Source organism: Oncorhynchus nerka, linkage group LG13 (genome assembly GCF_034236695.1).
Source record: "Oncorhynchus nerka isolate Pitt River linkage group LG13, Oner_Uvic_2.0, whole genome shotgun sequence".
NCBI classification, from domain to species: Eukaryota; Metazoa; Chordata; class Actinopteri; order Salmoniformes; family Salmonidae; genus Oncorhynchus; species Oncorhynchus nerka.
In genome coordinates this window covers 6,862,708-6,878,916 of record NC_088408.1, presented here as the reverse complement: position 1 = coordinate 6,878,916, position 16,209 = coordinate 6,862,708, and the positions used below count along the sequence as shown (strand labels likewise).

General features: G+C 47.2%; 1 protein-coding gene and 1 long non-coding RNA gene across 4 annotated transcripts in view; one reads left to right on the top strand and one right to left on the bottom strand.

Moving 5' to 3' along the window:
* LOC135574662 (uncharacterized) overlaps positions 1-9,610 on the top strand; it is a 42,393-nt gene extending 32,783 nt beyond the window's left edge. The window contains exon 3 of the long non-coding RNA XR_010465521.1: positions 8,115-9,610. This is a non-coding gene — a long non-coding RNA (uncharacterized LOC135574662). The remainder of the gene's footprint in view (positions 1-8,114) is intronic.
* LOC115118182 (jun dimerization protein 2-like) overlaps positions 1-16,209 on the bottom strand; it is a 44,789-nt gene that overhangs the window by 3,316 nt on the left and 25,264 nt on the right. For all 3 annotated transcript variants that reach the window (XM_029646750.2, XM_029646748.2, XM_065026162.1), the window contains exon 3: positions 896-1,123. In XM_029646750.2, coding sequence (XP_029502610.1) covers positions 896-1,114 — 219 coding nt within the window. In that variant the 5' untranslated portion in view covers positions 1,115-1,123. The remainder of the gene's footprint in view (positions 1-895; positions 1,124-16,209) is intronic.

The window sequence follows — 16,209 nt, the reverse complement described above, 5'->3', positions numbered from 1 at the left end:
CCATCTCCCTCCCCACCAGTCTACCCCTCCCTCCTCACCTCTCCCTTGATAGCAGTGAGCTCTTCCTCCTTCTTCCCCTCCATCTCCCTCCCCACCAGTCTACCCCTCCCTCCTCACCTCTCCCTTGATAGCAGTGAGCTCTTCTTCCCCCTCCATATCCCTCCCCACCAGTCTACCCCTCCCTCCTCACCTCTCCCTTGATAGCAGTGAGCTCTTCCTACATCTCCCTCCCCACCAGTCTACCCCTCCCTCCTCACCTCTCCCTTGATAGCAGTGAGCTCTTCCTCCATCACCCTCCCCACCAGTCTACCACTCCCTCCTCACCTCTCCCTTGATAGCAGTGAGCTCTTCCTCCATCTCCCTCCCCACCAGTCTACCCCTCCCTCCTCACCTCTCCTTGATAGCAGTGAGCTCTTCCTCCATCTCCCTCCCCACCAGTCTACCCCTCCCTCCTCACCTCTCCCTTGATAGCAGTGAGCTCTTCCTCCATCTCCCTCCCCACCAGTCTACCCCTCCCTCCTCACCTCTCCCTTGATAGCAGTGAGCTCTTCCTCCATCTCCCTCCCCACCAGTCTACCCCTCCCTCCTCACCTCTCCCTTGATAGCAGTGAGCTCTTCCTCCATCTCCCTCCCCACCAGTCTACCCCTCGCTCCTCACCTCTCCCTTGATAGCAGTGAGCTCTTCCTCCATCTCCATCCCCACCAGTCTACATTTACATTTACATTTAAGTCTACCCCTCCCTCCTCACCTCTCCCTTGATAGCAGTGAGCTCTTCCTACATCTCCCTCCCCACCAGTCTACCCCTCCCTCCTCACCTCTCCCTTGATAGCAGTGAGCTCTTCCTCCTTCTTCCCCTCCATCTCCCTCCCCACCAGTCTACCCCTCCCTCCTCACCTCTCCCTTGATAGCAGTGAGCGGCCTCTTGCCCAGCCGTCCCAGGAAATGCAGTGGTGACAACATGGCGCCCAGGTTCCTGAAGTCCTGCGCCAGTTTGAGCTGGTCGGTGAGCGTAGTGGCAGAGATGCCCGCCAGTGGGCCCAGGCTGGGCAAGGAGCCGGCCGTCAGGGAGGGGTCAAGGATCTGGCCGGGCATCATGTTAGACCCAGCCACCATACACCACAGCTATGGAGGGAGAGAGGAAGAGGGGGAGAGAGGAGGAGATGGAAGGTCATTGATTGTTAGGTCCAGCTACTTTATTGTCCATTGCTAAAGGGTCTTCTTACGTGCCTTATTCATGTCCCTGTGTCCGTTTCCTTTCCCTCATAGTTCTAAAGCTATTTTCTCATATCCTCGACAGACAGCTTTAACAGATTTGACAGACTGGATTTTGCTGAATTCTACTCTGGAATGTTCATCTGCATTTTTAAGTAGGCTCCATGTTCAGGCTGTGGCTATGATTCATCATGCATTGCATACCAACTGTATTTATTTTAATTTTAATGATTGCGGGCAATTTTCAAGAGTTTGCATTGAGAAGTCCTGTGGTCAATCAAAGAAAAATGAAAGGAAGGGAGAGAGAGAGAGAGAGAGAGCGCGAGAGAGAAACAGAGCCTGTACAGACCAGGCCTAGAGGAAGTGACTGCAGAATGAATATATTTCTGTAATGACTGTTAGAACCAATACTGTGCTGTGGAAAACTCCTGATGGCCAAACAGAAAACAAAAATGTTGCTCATGGAACAGTGCAACAGATCGGATTCGTGGTTAGGAGGAGAGGGACGGTACAGGAAACAAACTTGATCTGGTGATGAAGTGCTGTTCTTTCAGCCAAGACGTGCATTATGAGCAGAGTATGTGTCAGTATGTGATGAAGAGAACTAAGAGCAAGAGAGGGAGAGCGTGATGTAGTGTCCACAACTAAAGAATCATTGTGGAATCTGAACAGACACATCCTGAACGCAGCACGATGCTGTACTTACTACATGTACATGCTAACAGAAAGGTGGCTAGCTAGCTATGCGTTTCAACGTAGCAAAGTATTTATAAACAATAAAAATCTTATATCTTAAAAGTTTAGTTCATTTTCATTCTATTATCTATACAATAGGCCATCATTGATTCTGGCCCAATAGGTCTGGTATATTACCTCTGTCCTGGAGCTTTCTATTTTGATAGTTTTTATTTTTATTTTTTACCCACAATCCATTAGGCCTACCTACAAAACGTTTTTAATACGCTACCCTGGCAAGAGTAACCCGAAGAAGGGTGTTTGGCATCCCCAGCGTTTCTGTAAGCGCTGAGAGGGTTTTCTCCGTTGCTGGCCTGCTCTCCAGATGCCGTCGCCTGAACCTGAAGCCACAGGCTCTGGCGAACTCGTGTTCCTAAAAATGAATTCAAAAGGCACTGTAGATGGAGCCTAATAAGGCATTTTTAGTTTAATTCTGTATTTAATTCTAAGTAACTTAATACAACAAAATGTTGTTTAAATGCTGAGTGCTTTATGTCCCTACCAACCTAGTGTGTCGCACTTCCAAATGCATTTCTTTGTAGGCCTTGAAATAATAAATTCATTATATCTGTCTATCTGACCTATTTGAAGTGTTTATATGCTGTTTAATATGACATGCAGCCAATTTGAAATGACGAGCACTCCTTAGTCACCTCTTCCTGTTGTTTTTTTAAATTATTTTTTTAATAATTAAAATCATATGGTTTGGTTTCAATACTTGGAGCGGCAGTTGTTCTTCCTGTGAGCGATGAGCGGGATTTAGCGGTTGGAAAAGACGTGGAGCGCCGGAGCTGCACACCGCTTCATGAGAGCGATGAGCGGGATTTCCTCGACCTCTCAACTCAAAACACTCTGATTGTGAGGTGAACAGGACAGGACAGCTGACCAACTGACTGCCTGCTGCCGGTGGGGCTGACCAGCTGACTGGTATGTGTCCCAACTGGCACCCTATTCCATATATAGTGCACTACTTTTGACCAGGGACAGTAGTCAAGAGTAGTGGACTATAGAGAATAGGATGTCAGTTGGGACGCTACCCTGTTCCTGACTGACTACACTGCTGGGCTGGGTTCCTTTCTTAGGAAAATAATCGGCACCTTTTATTACAAAAGCCAGCGAGAGAGAGAGAGAGAAGAGGTTACAAAAAAACAAAAAGACCTGTCATGTAAACCCTATTCTAGGTGACTCCACCCAGCCAAGAGCTGGTCTCACAGCGTTGTGTGTTTGGACTGAGTGAAGGAGGGAGAGACCAAGAGAGGGAGTTACTGTCGGAAAAATGGTCTGAGACCAAGATGGCACAGTTTACCGATTACACATTCTCCGATTCCTCCTCTCAGGAGATTATGAATGAATAAATATTTTGTAAGTGTATAGATGTTAGTTTCCTTTCCTTATCTCATACCATCCATTACCACTGATTGCTGAAATGACTGGGCAAGCCTAAACACCTAGCCAGGCCTACAGCAGGGCTAAATGCCTAACCAGGCCTACAGCAGGGCTAGATACCTACCCAGGCCTACAGCAGGGCTAAATGCCTACTCAGGCCTACAGCAGGGCTAAATGCCTACCCAGGCCTACAGCAGGGCTAAATGCCTACCCAGGCCTACAGCAGGGCTAGATACCTAGCCAGGCCTACAGCAGGACTAGATACCTAGCCAGGCCTACAGCAGGACTAGATACCTAGCCAGGCCTACAGCAGGGCTAGACACCTAGCCAGGCCTACAGCAGGGCTAAACACCTAGCCAGGCCTACAGCAGGGCTAAATACCTAGCCAGGCCTACAGCAGGGCTAAACACCTAGCCAGGCCTACAGCAGGGCTAAATACCTAGCCAGGCCTACAGCAAGGCTAGATACCTAGCCAGGCCTACAGCAGGGCTAGATACCTAGCCAGGCCTACAGCAGGGCTAAACACCTAGCCAGGCCTATAGCAGGGCTAAACACCTAGCCAGGCCTACAGCAGGGCTAAACGCCTAGCCAGGCCTATAGCAGGGCTAAACACCTAGCCAGGCCTACAGCAGGGCTAAACGCCTAGCCAGGCCTACAGCAGGGCTAAACGCCTAGCCAGGCCTACAGCAGGGCTAAACGCCTAGCCAGGCCTACAGCAGGGCTAAACACCTAGCCAGGCCTACAGCAGGGCTAAACACCTAGCCAGGCCTACAGCAGGGCTAGATACCTAGCCAGGCCTACAGCAGGGCTAGATACCTAGCCAGGCCTACAGCAGGGCTAGATACCTAGCCAGGCCTACAGCAGGGCTAAACACCTAGCCAGGCCTATAGCAGGGCTAAACACCTAGCCAGGCCTACAGCAGGGCTAAACGCCTAGCCAGGCCTATAGCAGGGCTAAACACCTAGCCAGGCCTACAGCAGGGCTAAACGCCTAGCCAGGCCTACAGCAGGGCTAAACACCTAGCCAGGCCTACAGCAGGGCTAAACACCTAGCCAGGCCTACAGCAGGGCTAAACACCTAACCAGGCCTACAGCAGGGCTAGATACCTAGCCAGGCCTACAGCAGGGCTAAACACCTAGCCAGGCCTACAGCAGGGCTAAACGCCTAGCCAGGCCTACAGCAGGGCTAAACACCTAGCCAGGCCTACAGCAGGGCTAAACACCTAGCCAGGCCTACAGCAGGGCTAAACGCCTAGCCAGGCCTACAGCAGGGCTAAACACCTAGCCAGGCCTACAGCAGGGCTAGATACCTAGCCAGGCCTACAGCAGGGCTAAACACCTAGCCAGGCCTACAGCAGGGCTAGATACCTAGCCAGGCCTACAGCAGGGCTAAACACCTAGCCAGGCCTACAGCAGGGCTAAACGCCTAGCCAGGCCTACAGTAGGGCTAAACGCCTAGCCAGGCCTACAGCAGGGCTAAACACCTAGCCAGGCCTACAGCAGGGCTAGATACCTAGCCAGGCCTACAGCAGGGCTAAACACCTAGCCAGGCCTACAGCAGGGCTAAACGCCTAGCCAGGCCTACAGTAGGGCTAAACGCCTAGCCAGGCCTACAGCAGGGCTAAACACCTAGCCAGGTCTAAAGACATCGCCCTCCTGTTTTTAGCTGTTGGTCATATTAGCATTGCTAGAAGTATTGTATATTAGGGATGCACGATATAAATCGGTGAACATATCAAATGGCAACATCGGTATCGGTCAAAAGTCTAGTTTAACGCCAATGTTCAAGCTACCGTGCATACCTATATAACGTAGGTACATGACGTGCATACCTATATAACGTAGGTACATGACGTGCATACCTATATAACGTAGGTACATGACGTAATAACGCCACGTAAAATGTAGCACTATAAGTGCAACACAGCATTCCTGACCTGGCCCACAATGTCTGCTGTGTGGATCGAGCAGTCAACAAGTCAAGCAGTCATTTGAAAGAGTAAGAACATTTCAGAGAGACAACTCAAAGGCGAAATCCATTAAAGCCAAGATAATGGAATTCATTGCCTTTGACAATCAACCGTTCTCTGTCGTGGGTGATGTTGGCTTTTCGCCGACTGGTCGAGCACCGGTACACACTACTAAGTGGGCTATTTTTTCAGATGTTGCCTTACCGGATTTACACAGTAATAGCGTCACTGCTATTAGCTTCACGACATACATACTATGGAACGCTGTTTGGGTCTTTGCGTGTCAAAAAAGATACGGTAGCACTGTCAAAGCTGTACAAAAAAGGCTGCAAACAACGGCCACGAACGATGTGTTTACAATACCGCGTTGGTAATAAAGCACGATTTATAAGAAATCCCGATATGCCCTCAGACGAACCATCAAACAAGCAAAGCGTCAATACAGGATTAAGACTGAATCCTACTACACCGGCTCTGACGCTCGTCGGATGCGGCAGGGCTTGAAAACCATTACGGACTGCAAAGGGAATTACAGACACAAGCTGCCAAGTGACGCGAGCCTACCAGATGAGCTAAATGCCTTTTATGCTCACTTTGAGGCAAGCAACACTGAAGCGTGCACGAGGGCACCAGCTGTTCTTGATGACTGTGTGATCACGTTCTAGGTAGCCGATGTGAACAAAACCTTTAAACAGGTCAACATTCACAAAGCCGCTGGGCCAGACAGATTACCAGGATGTGTACTCAAAGCACGCGCAGACCAACTGTCAAATGTCTTCACTGACCTTTTTAACCTCTCCCTGACCGAGTCTGTAATACCTACATGTTTCAAGCAGACCACCATAGTCCCTGTGCCCAAGGAAGCGAAGGTAACCTGCCTAAATGATTACTGCCCTGTGGCACTCACGTCGGTAGCCATGAAGTGCTTTGAAAGACTGGTCACGGCTCTCATCAACAGCATCCTCCCGGACACCCTAGACCCACTCCAATTCGTATACCGCCCTAACAGATCCACAGATGATGCAATCTCAATCGCATGCCACACTGCCCTTTCACACCTGGACAAAAGGAACACCTATGTGACAATGCTGTTCATTGACTACAGCTCAGCATTCAACACCATAGTGCCCACGAAGCTCATCACTAAGCTAAGGACTGTGGGACTAAACACCTCCCTCTGCAACTGGATCTTGGACTTCCTGACAGGCCACACCCAGGTGGTAAGAGTAGGCAACAACACGCCTACTTAGTCCCCTCCTGTATTCCCTGTTCACCCACGACTGCGTGGCCAAACACAAATCCAACACCATCATTAAGTTTGCTGGCGACACAACAGTGGTAGGTCTGATCACCGACAACGATGCGACAGCCTATAGGGAGGTCAGAGACCTGGCAATGTGGAGCCAGGACAACAATCTCCCTCAATGTGATCAAGACAAAGGAGCTGGTCGTGGACTACAGGAAAAGGCAGGCCGAACAGGCCCCCATTAACATCGATGGGGCTGTAGTTTATTTATTTATTTTATTTTTATTTCACCTTTATTTAACCAGGTAGGCTAGTTGAGAACAAGTTCTCATTTGCAACTGCAACCTGGCCAAGATAAAGCAAAGCAGTGTGAACAGACAACAACAGAGTTACACATGGAATAAACAAAACATACAGTCAATAATAGAGTAGAACAAAATAAAACAAAAAGTCTATATACAGTGAGTGCAAATGAGGTAAGATAGGGGAGTTACGGCAATAAATAGGCCATGGTGGCGAAGTAATTACAATATGGCAATTAAACACTGGAATGGTAGATTGGCAGAAGATGAATGTGCAGGTAGAGATACTGGGGTGCAAAGGAGCAAAATAAATAAATACCAGTATGGGGATGAGGTAGGTAGATAGATGGGCTGTTTACAGATTGGCTATGTACAGGTGCAGTGATCTGTAGTGGAGCGGGTCGAGAGTTAAGTTCCTCGGTGTCCACATCACCAACGAACTATCAAGGTCCAAACATACCAAGACAGTCGTGAAGAGGGCACGACAAAACCTTTTCCCCCTCAGGAAACTGGCATGGGTCCACAGATCCTCAAAAGGTTCTACAGCTGCTCCATTGAGAGCATCACTGCCTGGTATGGCAACTGCTTGGCATCTGACCTCAACACACTGACTCAGTACCAGTTCCCCCAGCATATAGCCTCGTTATTGTTATTCTTATTGTGTTACTTTTTATTATATTCTACTTGGTAAATATTTGTTTAACTCTTCTTGACCTGCACTGTTTGTTAAGGGCTTGTAAGTAAGCATTTCACGGTAAAGTCTACACTTTCTGTATTCGGCGCATGTGACTAATAAAGTTTGATTTGATTATTTGTTTGACCGCAACTTCTGGGGTAGCTAGCTTTAGCTTAGTACCTAGCCAGCACCAATACAACCAGCCTGAAAACAATGATCAGTAGAACCTGCAGTCATTTTCATTATTCTTAGCAATGTATTAGCTAGGTTGCCACTTGTTGTTCGCCTATTGAAATTGAAAAATAAATAGCTAGGCAACTACTTAACCCTGTTGCCCAAAGCTGACGTTATAAACAGCCAGATCGCTTCATCTGGCTTTTGAGGCTCGACTGGACCGGGTTGTGTTGTGAAGCTAGCCACAATAAGGATTAGGCACAATAGTATTTATGCTGCAGTAGTTTGTGTCGGGGGGCTGGGGTCAGTTTGTTATATCTGGAGTACTTCTCCTGTCCTATTCGGTGTCCTGTGTGAATCTAAGTGTGCGTTCTCTAATTCTCTCCTTCTCTCTTTCTTTCTCTCTCTCGGAGGACCTGAGCCCTAGGACCATGCCCCAGGACCACCTGACATGATGACTCCTTGCTGTCCCCAGTCCACCTGGCCATGCTGCTGTTCCAGTTTCAACTGACCTGAGCCCTAGGACCATGCCCCAGGACTACCTGACATGATGACTCCTTGCTGTCCCCAGTCCACCTGGCCATGCTGCTGTTCCAGTTTCAACTGTTCTGCCTTATTATTATTCGACCATGCTGGTCATTTATGAACATTTGAACATCTTGGCCATGTTCTGTTATAATCTCCACCCGGCACAGCCAGAAGAGGACTGGCCACCCCACATAGCCTGGTTCCTCTCTAGGTTTCTTCCTAGGTTTTGGCCTTTCTAGGGAGTTTTTCCTAGCCACCGTGCTTCTACACCTGCATTGCTTGCTGTTTGGGGTTTTAGGCTGGGTTTCTGTACAGCACTTTGAGATATCAGCTGATGTACGAAGGGCTATATAAATACATTTGATTTGATTTAGTGGAATTTGCGATTTTCCTTCAAAATAAAAGCATGTCATTGACAGTGATGCAAATAAATACAAAGAGTAGAATTATACCATACTTTTATTTTGAAGATGAACCGAAAAGTCCACTATTGTGGTTTATCCTTATTGTGGCTAGCTTCACATAGATGTGTGCGACAACCATTATTCAAATAAGAACTGTCTTGTAAATTACGATTATTTTAGATGATGACACCTAGCTAGATAGTTAGTTAGCTTACTATAGCTACTGAAACAGATTATGTTGTGTTATTTGACATGTCAAAGAGTGTCCTGATGTGTATCTTTTTCGACACGCAAAGACAAACGGCATTGGATAGAAATCCTGGTTGAGAATGAAACAAATGAACAACGAAACAGCACAGCAAGTTAAGTGAAAGAAACAGGTGTTGATGATGTTTCACTGGTAATGGGGACATACGTAAATGCCCACAAAATAACTTTTTGATCAGTATGGTGTGTAATCTTTATTTAACTAGGAAAGCCAGTTAAGAACAAATTCTTATTTACAATGACAAGCGCAGAAGACGACGGGCCAAATGTGCGCCGCCCTATGGGACTACCAATCACGGCCGGATGTGATACAGCCTGGATTCGAACCAGGGACTGTAGTGACACCTCTTGCACTGAGATGCAGTGCCTTAGACCGCTGTGTCCGTGTGTGTGTGTAACTATTTAACTGTACTAGAATCGGTTATCGGTATCGTTATTGGGCAAAAATGTAATATTGGTGCATCGCTATTTCTTTTTTTGTATATAATAGTAATATTAGTAGTATAGTATAAGTAGTGTTGTGCGTTTCATTAATTGGCTAGCTAGTTAGTGTCTTCAAATTCTCCAGTCTGACATTCTACTCTTTCCCTGCCGATGATGAGCTACGAAAGAAGTGGGTGAACAACATCAGACGAGACAACTTCACCGTCAGCAAAAGCTCCAAGGTCTGTGGCAGGCATTTTCTTCCTGAAGGCGTATTGGAGCCTACTCCGGGAGGGCTACGTCGTCTGAGAAAGGCTCCAAGGTCTGTGGCATTTTCTTCCTGAAGGCCTACTCCGGGAGGGCTATTGGAGCCTCTGTGGCATTTTCTTCCTGAAGGCGTATTGGAGCCTACTCCGGGAGGGCTACGTCGTCTGAGAAAGGCTCCAAGGTCTGTGGCATTTTCTTCCTGAAGGCGTATTGGAGCCTACTCCGGGAGGGCTACGTCGTCTGAGAAAGGGAGCTGAGCCACTTCTGTTCCAATGGAACAATTAGGTTATTCAGTTTACAGGGAATCCCATCCCTACGCTAAACAGGCTATGGGCTGATTCATATAGGAGAGATGAGATAAGATTATACAAATCTCTTCAACCTGAATCTACAGAGGAGCTGCATTGGCCGGAGTGTGTCAGAGTACAGACTGAACTAGCATACAGCAGAACAACTCCTTCAAACTATAAAAACTACACAAGAATATCCTTCCAACTACAAAAACTACACAAGAAACTCCTTCCAACTACAAAAACTACACAAGAAACTCCTTCCAACTATAAAAACCCACAAGAAACTCCTTCCAACTATAAAAACTACACAAGAATATCCTTCCAACTACAAAAACTTCCTTCCAACTACAAAAACTATTCCAAATAAAAACCCACAAGAAACTCCTTCCAACTATAAAAACTACACAAGAATATCCTTCCAACTACAAAAACTACACAAGAAACTCCTTCCAACTACAAAAACTACACAAGAAACTCCTTCCAACTATAAAAACCCACACAAGAAACTCCTTCCAACTATAAAAACCCACACAAGAAACTCCTTCCAACTATAAAAACCCACACAAAAAAACTCCTTCCAACTACAAAAACTACACAAGAAACTCCTTCCAACTATAAAAACCCACACAAGAAACTCCTTCCAACTATAAAAACTACACAAGAAACTCCTTCCAACTATAAAAACCCACACAAGAAACTCCTTCCAACTATAAAAACCCACACAAGAAACTCCTTCCAACTATTAAAAACCCACACAAGAAACTCCTTCCAACTATTAAAAACCCACACAAGAAACTCCTTCCAACTATAAACTACACAAGAAACTCCTTCCAACTATAAACTACACAAGAAACTCCTTCCAACTATAAAAAACTACACAAGAAACTCCTTCCAACTATAAAAAACTACACAAGAAACTCCTTCCAACTATAGAAACATTCAAACTAAATCCAGATGTTTATCAAACTGATCAACAAGACTGATGTTTAACTCTGTCTGCAGAGTTTGGAGGTTTGAGGAAAAGGACCAAAAATATCCACTGCTAGATCAAAGACCTTTCCAACAACGAACACACAGTTAAGACCAGAGAACCCCCCCCCCCCCTCAGAGACATTTCTTGCTGTGAACACCCTCGATTGTTTGACACATGAAACAATTAAGACCCCCCCCCCCCCCCTAGCAGCAAGTAGTGGTTGCTAAAAGCCAGAAGGTGAAAAGGGGCTTTACCACTCCCTTTTCAAAAGGGGGGGGTTCTTGTATTTTCTCCGTTTGTGTCGCCGGGCTGGCGGGCAAACATTTGCCAGGATAAGTGGGTGGTCAGTGTTTGATGATGCAACACACTCTCTGTATTCTCGCAGTCAAGCAGAAAAGCCAGTCGGTGCCACACAGCCAATATACTAATATACTGTACCCCCAGACAGACAAAGACAGTCACACAGGACAGGGCACGGCAGGACAGGGCAGGACAGGGCACGGCAGGACAGGGCACGGCAGGACAGGGCAGGACACGGCAGGACAGGGCAGGACAGAGCAGGACAGGACACGGCAGGACAGGACAGGGCACGGCAGGACAGAGCAGGACAGGACAGGACACGGCAGGACAGAGCAGGGCACGGCAGGACAGGGCACGGCAGGACAGGGCACGGCAGGACAGGGCACGGCAGGACAGGGCACGGCAGGACAGGGCACGGCAGGGCACGGCAGGACAGGGCAGGACAGGGCAGGACAGGGGGCACAGCAGGACAGGGCACAGCAGGACAGGGCACAGCAGGACAGGGCACAGCAGGACAGAGCAGGACAGGACACGGCAGGACAGGGCACGGCAGGACAGGGCACAGCAGGACAGGGCACAGCAGGACAGGGCACAGCAGGACAGGGCACGGCAGGACAGGGCACGGCAGGACAGGGCACGGCAGGACAGGGCACGGCAGGACAGGGCACGGCAGGACACGGCAGGACAGGGCAGGACAGGGCACGGCAGGACAGGGCACAGCAGGACAGGGCACGGCAGGACAGGGCACGGCAGGACAGGGCACGGCAGGACAGGGCACGGCAGGACAGGGCACGGCAGGACAGGGCATACCACGGCAGGACAGGGCAGTGCAAGGCAGGGCAGGAATTTCTGCTTTACAGAACCGCCTAGTCGACTGAAAGGCCTCAGGAGAAGCCAAACACACAGCACAGTCAGGGTGGGAGAGGAAATGCCATGTATTAGAACTGCACTCAATGCAGGTCCTGGCTAGCTGGCACATGGCCAAGACCAATGGCATATGAGCCATGGCTGTGTGTAGGTCTAATGAGCCTGCGTGTGTGTTCGTAAATCTGTGTGCACTCAGACAAATGTGTGTGTGTGTGTGTGTGTGTGTGTGTGTGTGTGTGTGTATATTTCTATATGTCAGGAAACCCTGGATTTCTCCACTCACATACTTCATCCGTCTTCAGGTCGACAAAATGGGTCCATTTCCTGCACCATTCCTGAGGCCAATTAGCTGCTCCAATCCAAGGCTGAGGAATTCAACCTCTGTGTCCCAAATGGCACTCTATTCCCCACATAGTGCCCTACCTTTGACCAGTACCCATAGGGCTCTGGTCTAAAGTTGTGCACTATAAAGGGAATAGGGTGCCATTTGGGATGCAACCCCAGACTCTACCATCAATACCCTAGCAGTTCCACTCTCCTACCATCAACACCCTAGCAGCTCCACTCTCCTACCATCAATACCCTAGCAGCTCCACTCTCCTACCATCAATACCCTAGCAGCTCCACTCTCCTACCATCAATACCCTAGCAGCTCCACTCTCCTACCATCAATACCACTCTCCTACCATCAAAACCCTAGCAGCTCTACTCTCCTACCATCAAAACCCTAGCAGCTCCACTCTCCTACCATCAATACCCTAGCAGCTCCACTCTCCTACCATCAATACCCTAGCAGCTCCACTCTCCTACATTTACATTTAACATTTAAGTCATTTAGCAGACGCTCTTATCCAGAGCGACTTACAAATTGGTGCATTCACCTTATGACATCCAGTGGAACAGTAGTGCATCTAAATCTTTTAAGGGGGGGGGGGGGGGAGAGAGGGATTACTTTATCCTATCCTAGGTATTCCTTAAAGAGGTGGGGTTTCAGGTGTCTCCGGAAGGTGGTGATTGACTCCGCTGTCCTGGCGTCGTGAGGGAGTTTGTTCCACCATTGGGGGGCCAGAGCAGCGAACAGTTTTGACTGGGCTGCGCGGGAACTGTACTTCCTCAGTGGTAGGGAGGCGAGCAGGCCAGAGGTGGATGAACGCAACCATCAATACCCTAGCAGCTACACTCTCCTACCATCAATACCCTAGCAACTCCACTCTCCTACCATCAATACCCTAGCAACTCCACTCTCCTACCATCAATACCCTAGCAACTCCACTCTCCTACCATCAATACCCTAGTCTAGCAGCTCCACTCTCCTACCATCAAAACCCTAGCAGTTCCACTCTCCTACCATCAATACCCTAGCAGCTCCACTCTCCTACCATCAATACCCTAGTCTAGCAGCTCCACTCTACTACCATCAATACCCTAGCCTAGCAGCTCCAGACACTTGCTAAAGGTGGCTAAAAGCAGGACCAGGGTGTATTCATTGGCACAATTTTCACAGTTGTTGACTGGCCAGTCAACAAGAAGCTAACCTAACCTATAGTGCATGGCTTACTTCCTTATGTATCCTCCTGGAGCATGGGCCATCGACATCATTAGCGCATGGCCAAAAGCCCAAAGCTTTGCACCTGCAGATAGGTTAAGTCACGGTCTGAAAGAGGCGTTCCCCACCACAGGGGGAAAAGAGGCGTTCCCCACCACAGGGGGAAAAGAGGCGTTCCCCACCACAGGGGGAAAAGAGGCGTTCCCCACCACAGGGGGAAAAGAGGCGTTCCCCGTGACAGGGTGGAACTTGAAGCAGCCATGCTTCTCATCCAGAACACTCTTCAACTTATCTTACATTTACATTTAAGTCATTTAGCAGACGCTCTTATCCAGAGATCTTGTTGAAGAACAGCACTGTTCGCCTCCTACATTTGGCCTCAGCATATTTGCCTGCTCGCCTCACATATCATCTTGCACAACTCTTAGTGACATGCAAACAGCCCAACCTATCTCTGGGCTGGAGAAGGAATAACATGGTGAAAATGAAAAATGATAGTGATGCTCCTCTCTTCAAGACCTGAGCCATGGCTCCATTACTGCCTGGGATGAGTCCCAAATGACATTCCTTCTATAGTGCACTACTTGAAAACATAAAACTCTGGTCAATAGTATCGCACTATAAAAGGGTATAAGGGTAGTATTTGGAACACAGCCTCTGCACTCAGTCAGTCATACTATGCTACAGTGTGTGCTGTTGAGTTTCTGACCCAGGCTTCCTTTCTTAACCCTCTGGGGAGAAGAAGAATTTGATAAACGGAATTACACTGAGACGCCAATTTCTCACTTGAAAATGAATGCCAAACAAAAACCATTGATTTCTAAGTTTAACAAACCATACTCTATGCACAATGAGTAAAACTTGTAATTAAAATACTGGATATGCAGATGCAAAGTTTGGTGACAGAGTTAGTATTAGTTAGTTATTAGTATTAGTTAGTATTAATTTGTTATTAGCATTAGTTCGTTATTAGCATTAGTTCGTTATTAGCATTAGTTCGTTATTAGCATTAGTTCGTTATTAGCATTAGTTCGTTATTAGCATTAGTTCGTAATTAGCATTAGTTCGTAATTAGCATTAGTTCTTAATTAGCATTAGTTCGTAATTAGCATTAGTTCGTAATTAGCATTAGTTCGTAATTAGCATTAGTTCATAGAGTTAGTATAATCTTCCTCAGTTTTATTCTGTCACCACACTTTGTATCTGCAACATTTCTTCCTGTAAATGTGGTTTTTGTAAAAACAAATTCTGTGGAAATTGATAAAAGTAGTTCTGGTGCATAGAGTTCTACAGTTGGTTAAACTTTTGAAATCAAACGGTTTTGTTGAGTATACAGCGTAATTCCGTTACCATGGAATTGTCCTTCATGCTACACAAGGACAGTTAGGCCAACCTTACACAAACCCTCATTCTTTTGACTTTGGAGGGATCGGACAGTTAGGATAAAATGCAGATGGCACAAAAGTGGACTCCTAAAGGCCAGGGCCCAGAGGTACTGTATGGTACTGTGCTGTCCAGGGCTGTGATGTGGTATGTTATGGTGCTGTGATGTGATATGTTATGGTCCTGTGATGTGATATGTTATGGTCCTGTGATGTGGTATGTTATGGTGCTGTGATGTGGTATGTTATGGTCCTGTGATGTGGTATGTTATGGTCCTGTGATGTGGTATGTTATGGTGATGTGGTATGTTATGGTCCTGTGATGTGGTATGTTATGGTGATGTGGTATGTTATGGTCCTGTGATGTGGTATGTTATGGTGATGTGGTATGTTATGGTGATGTTATGTGGTATGTTATGGTGCTGTGATGTGGTATGTTGTGGTATGTTATGGTGATATGTTATGGTCCTGTGATGTGGTATGTTATGGTCCTGTGATGTGGTATGTTATGGTGCTGTGATGTGGTATGTTATGGTGCTGTGGTGTGGTATGTTATGGTGATGTGGTATGTTATGGTCCTGTGATGTGGTATGTTATGGTGATGTGGTATGTTATGGTGATGTGGTATGTTATGGTGATGTGGTAAGTTATGGTGATGTGGTATGTTATGGTGATGTGGTATGTTATGGTGATGTGGTATGTTATGGTGATGTGGTATGTTATGGTGATGTGGTATGTTATGGTGCTGTGGTATGTTATGGTGCTGTGGTATGTTATGGTGCTGTGGTATGTTATGGTGCTGTGGTGTGGTATGTTATGGTCCTGTGGTGTGGTATGTTATGGTGATGTTATGGTATGTTATGGTGCTGTGGTATGTTATGGTGCTGTGGTGCTGTATGTTATGGTGCTGTGGTATGTTATGGTGCTGTGGTGTGGTATGTTATGGTGATGTGGTATGTTATGGTGCTGTGATGTGGTATGTTATGGTGATGTGGTATGTTATGGTGATGTGGTATGTTATGGTGCTGTGGTATGTTATGGTGCTGTGGTATGTTATGGTGCTGTGGTATGTTATGATGATGTGGTATGTTATGGTCCTGTGATGTGGTATGTTATGGTGATGTGGTATGTTATGGTGCTGTGGTATGTTATGGTGATATGTTATGGTCCTGTGATGTGGTATGTTATGGTCCTGTGATGTGGTATGTTATGGTGATGTGGTATGTTATGGTGATGTGGTGTGGCATGTTATGGTGCT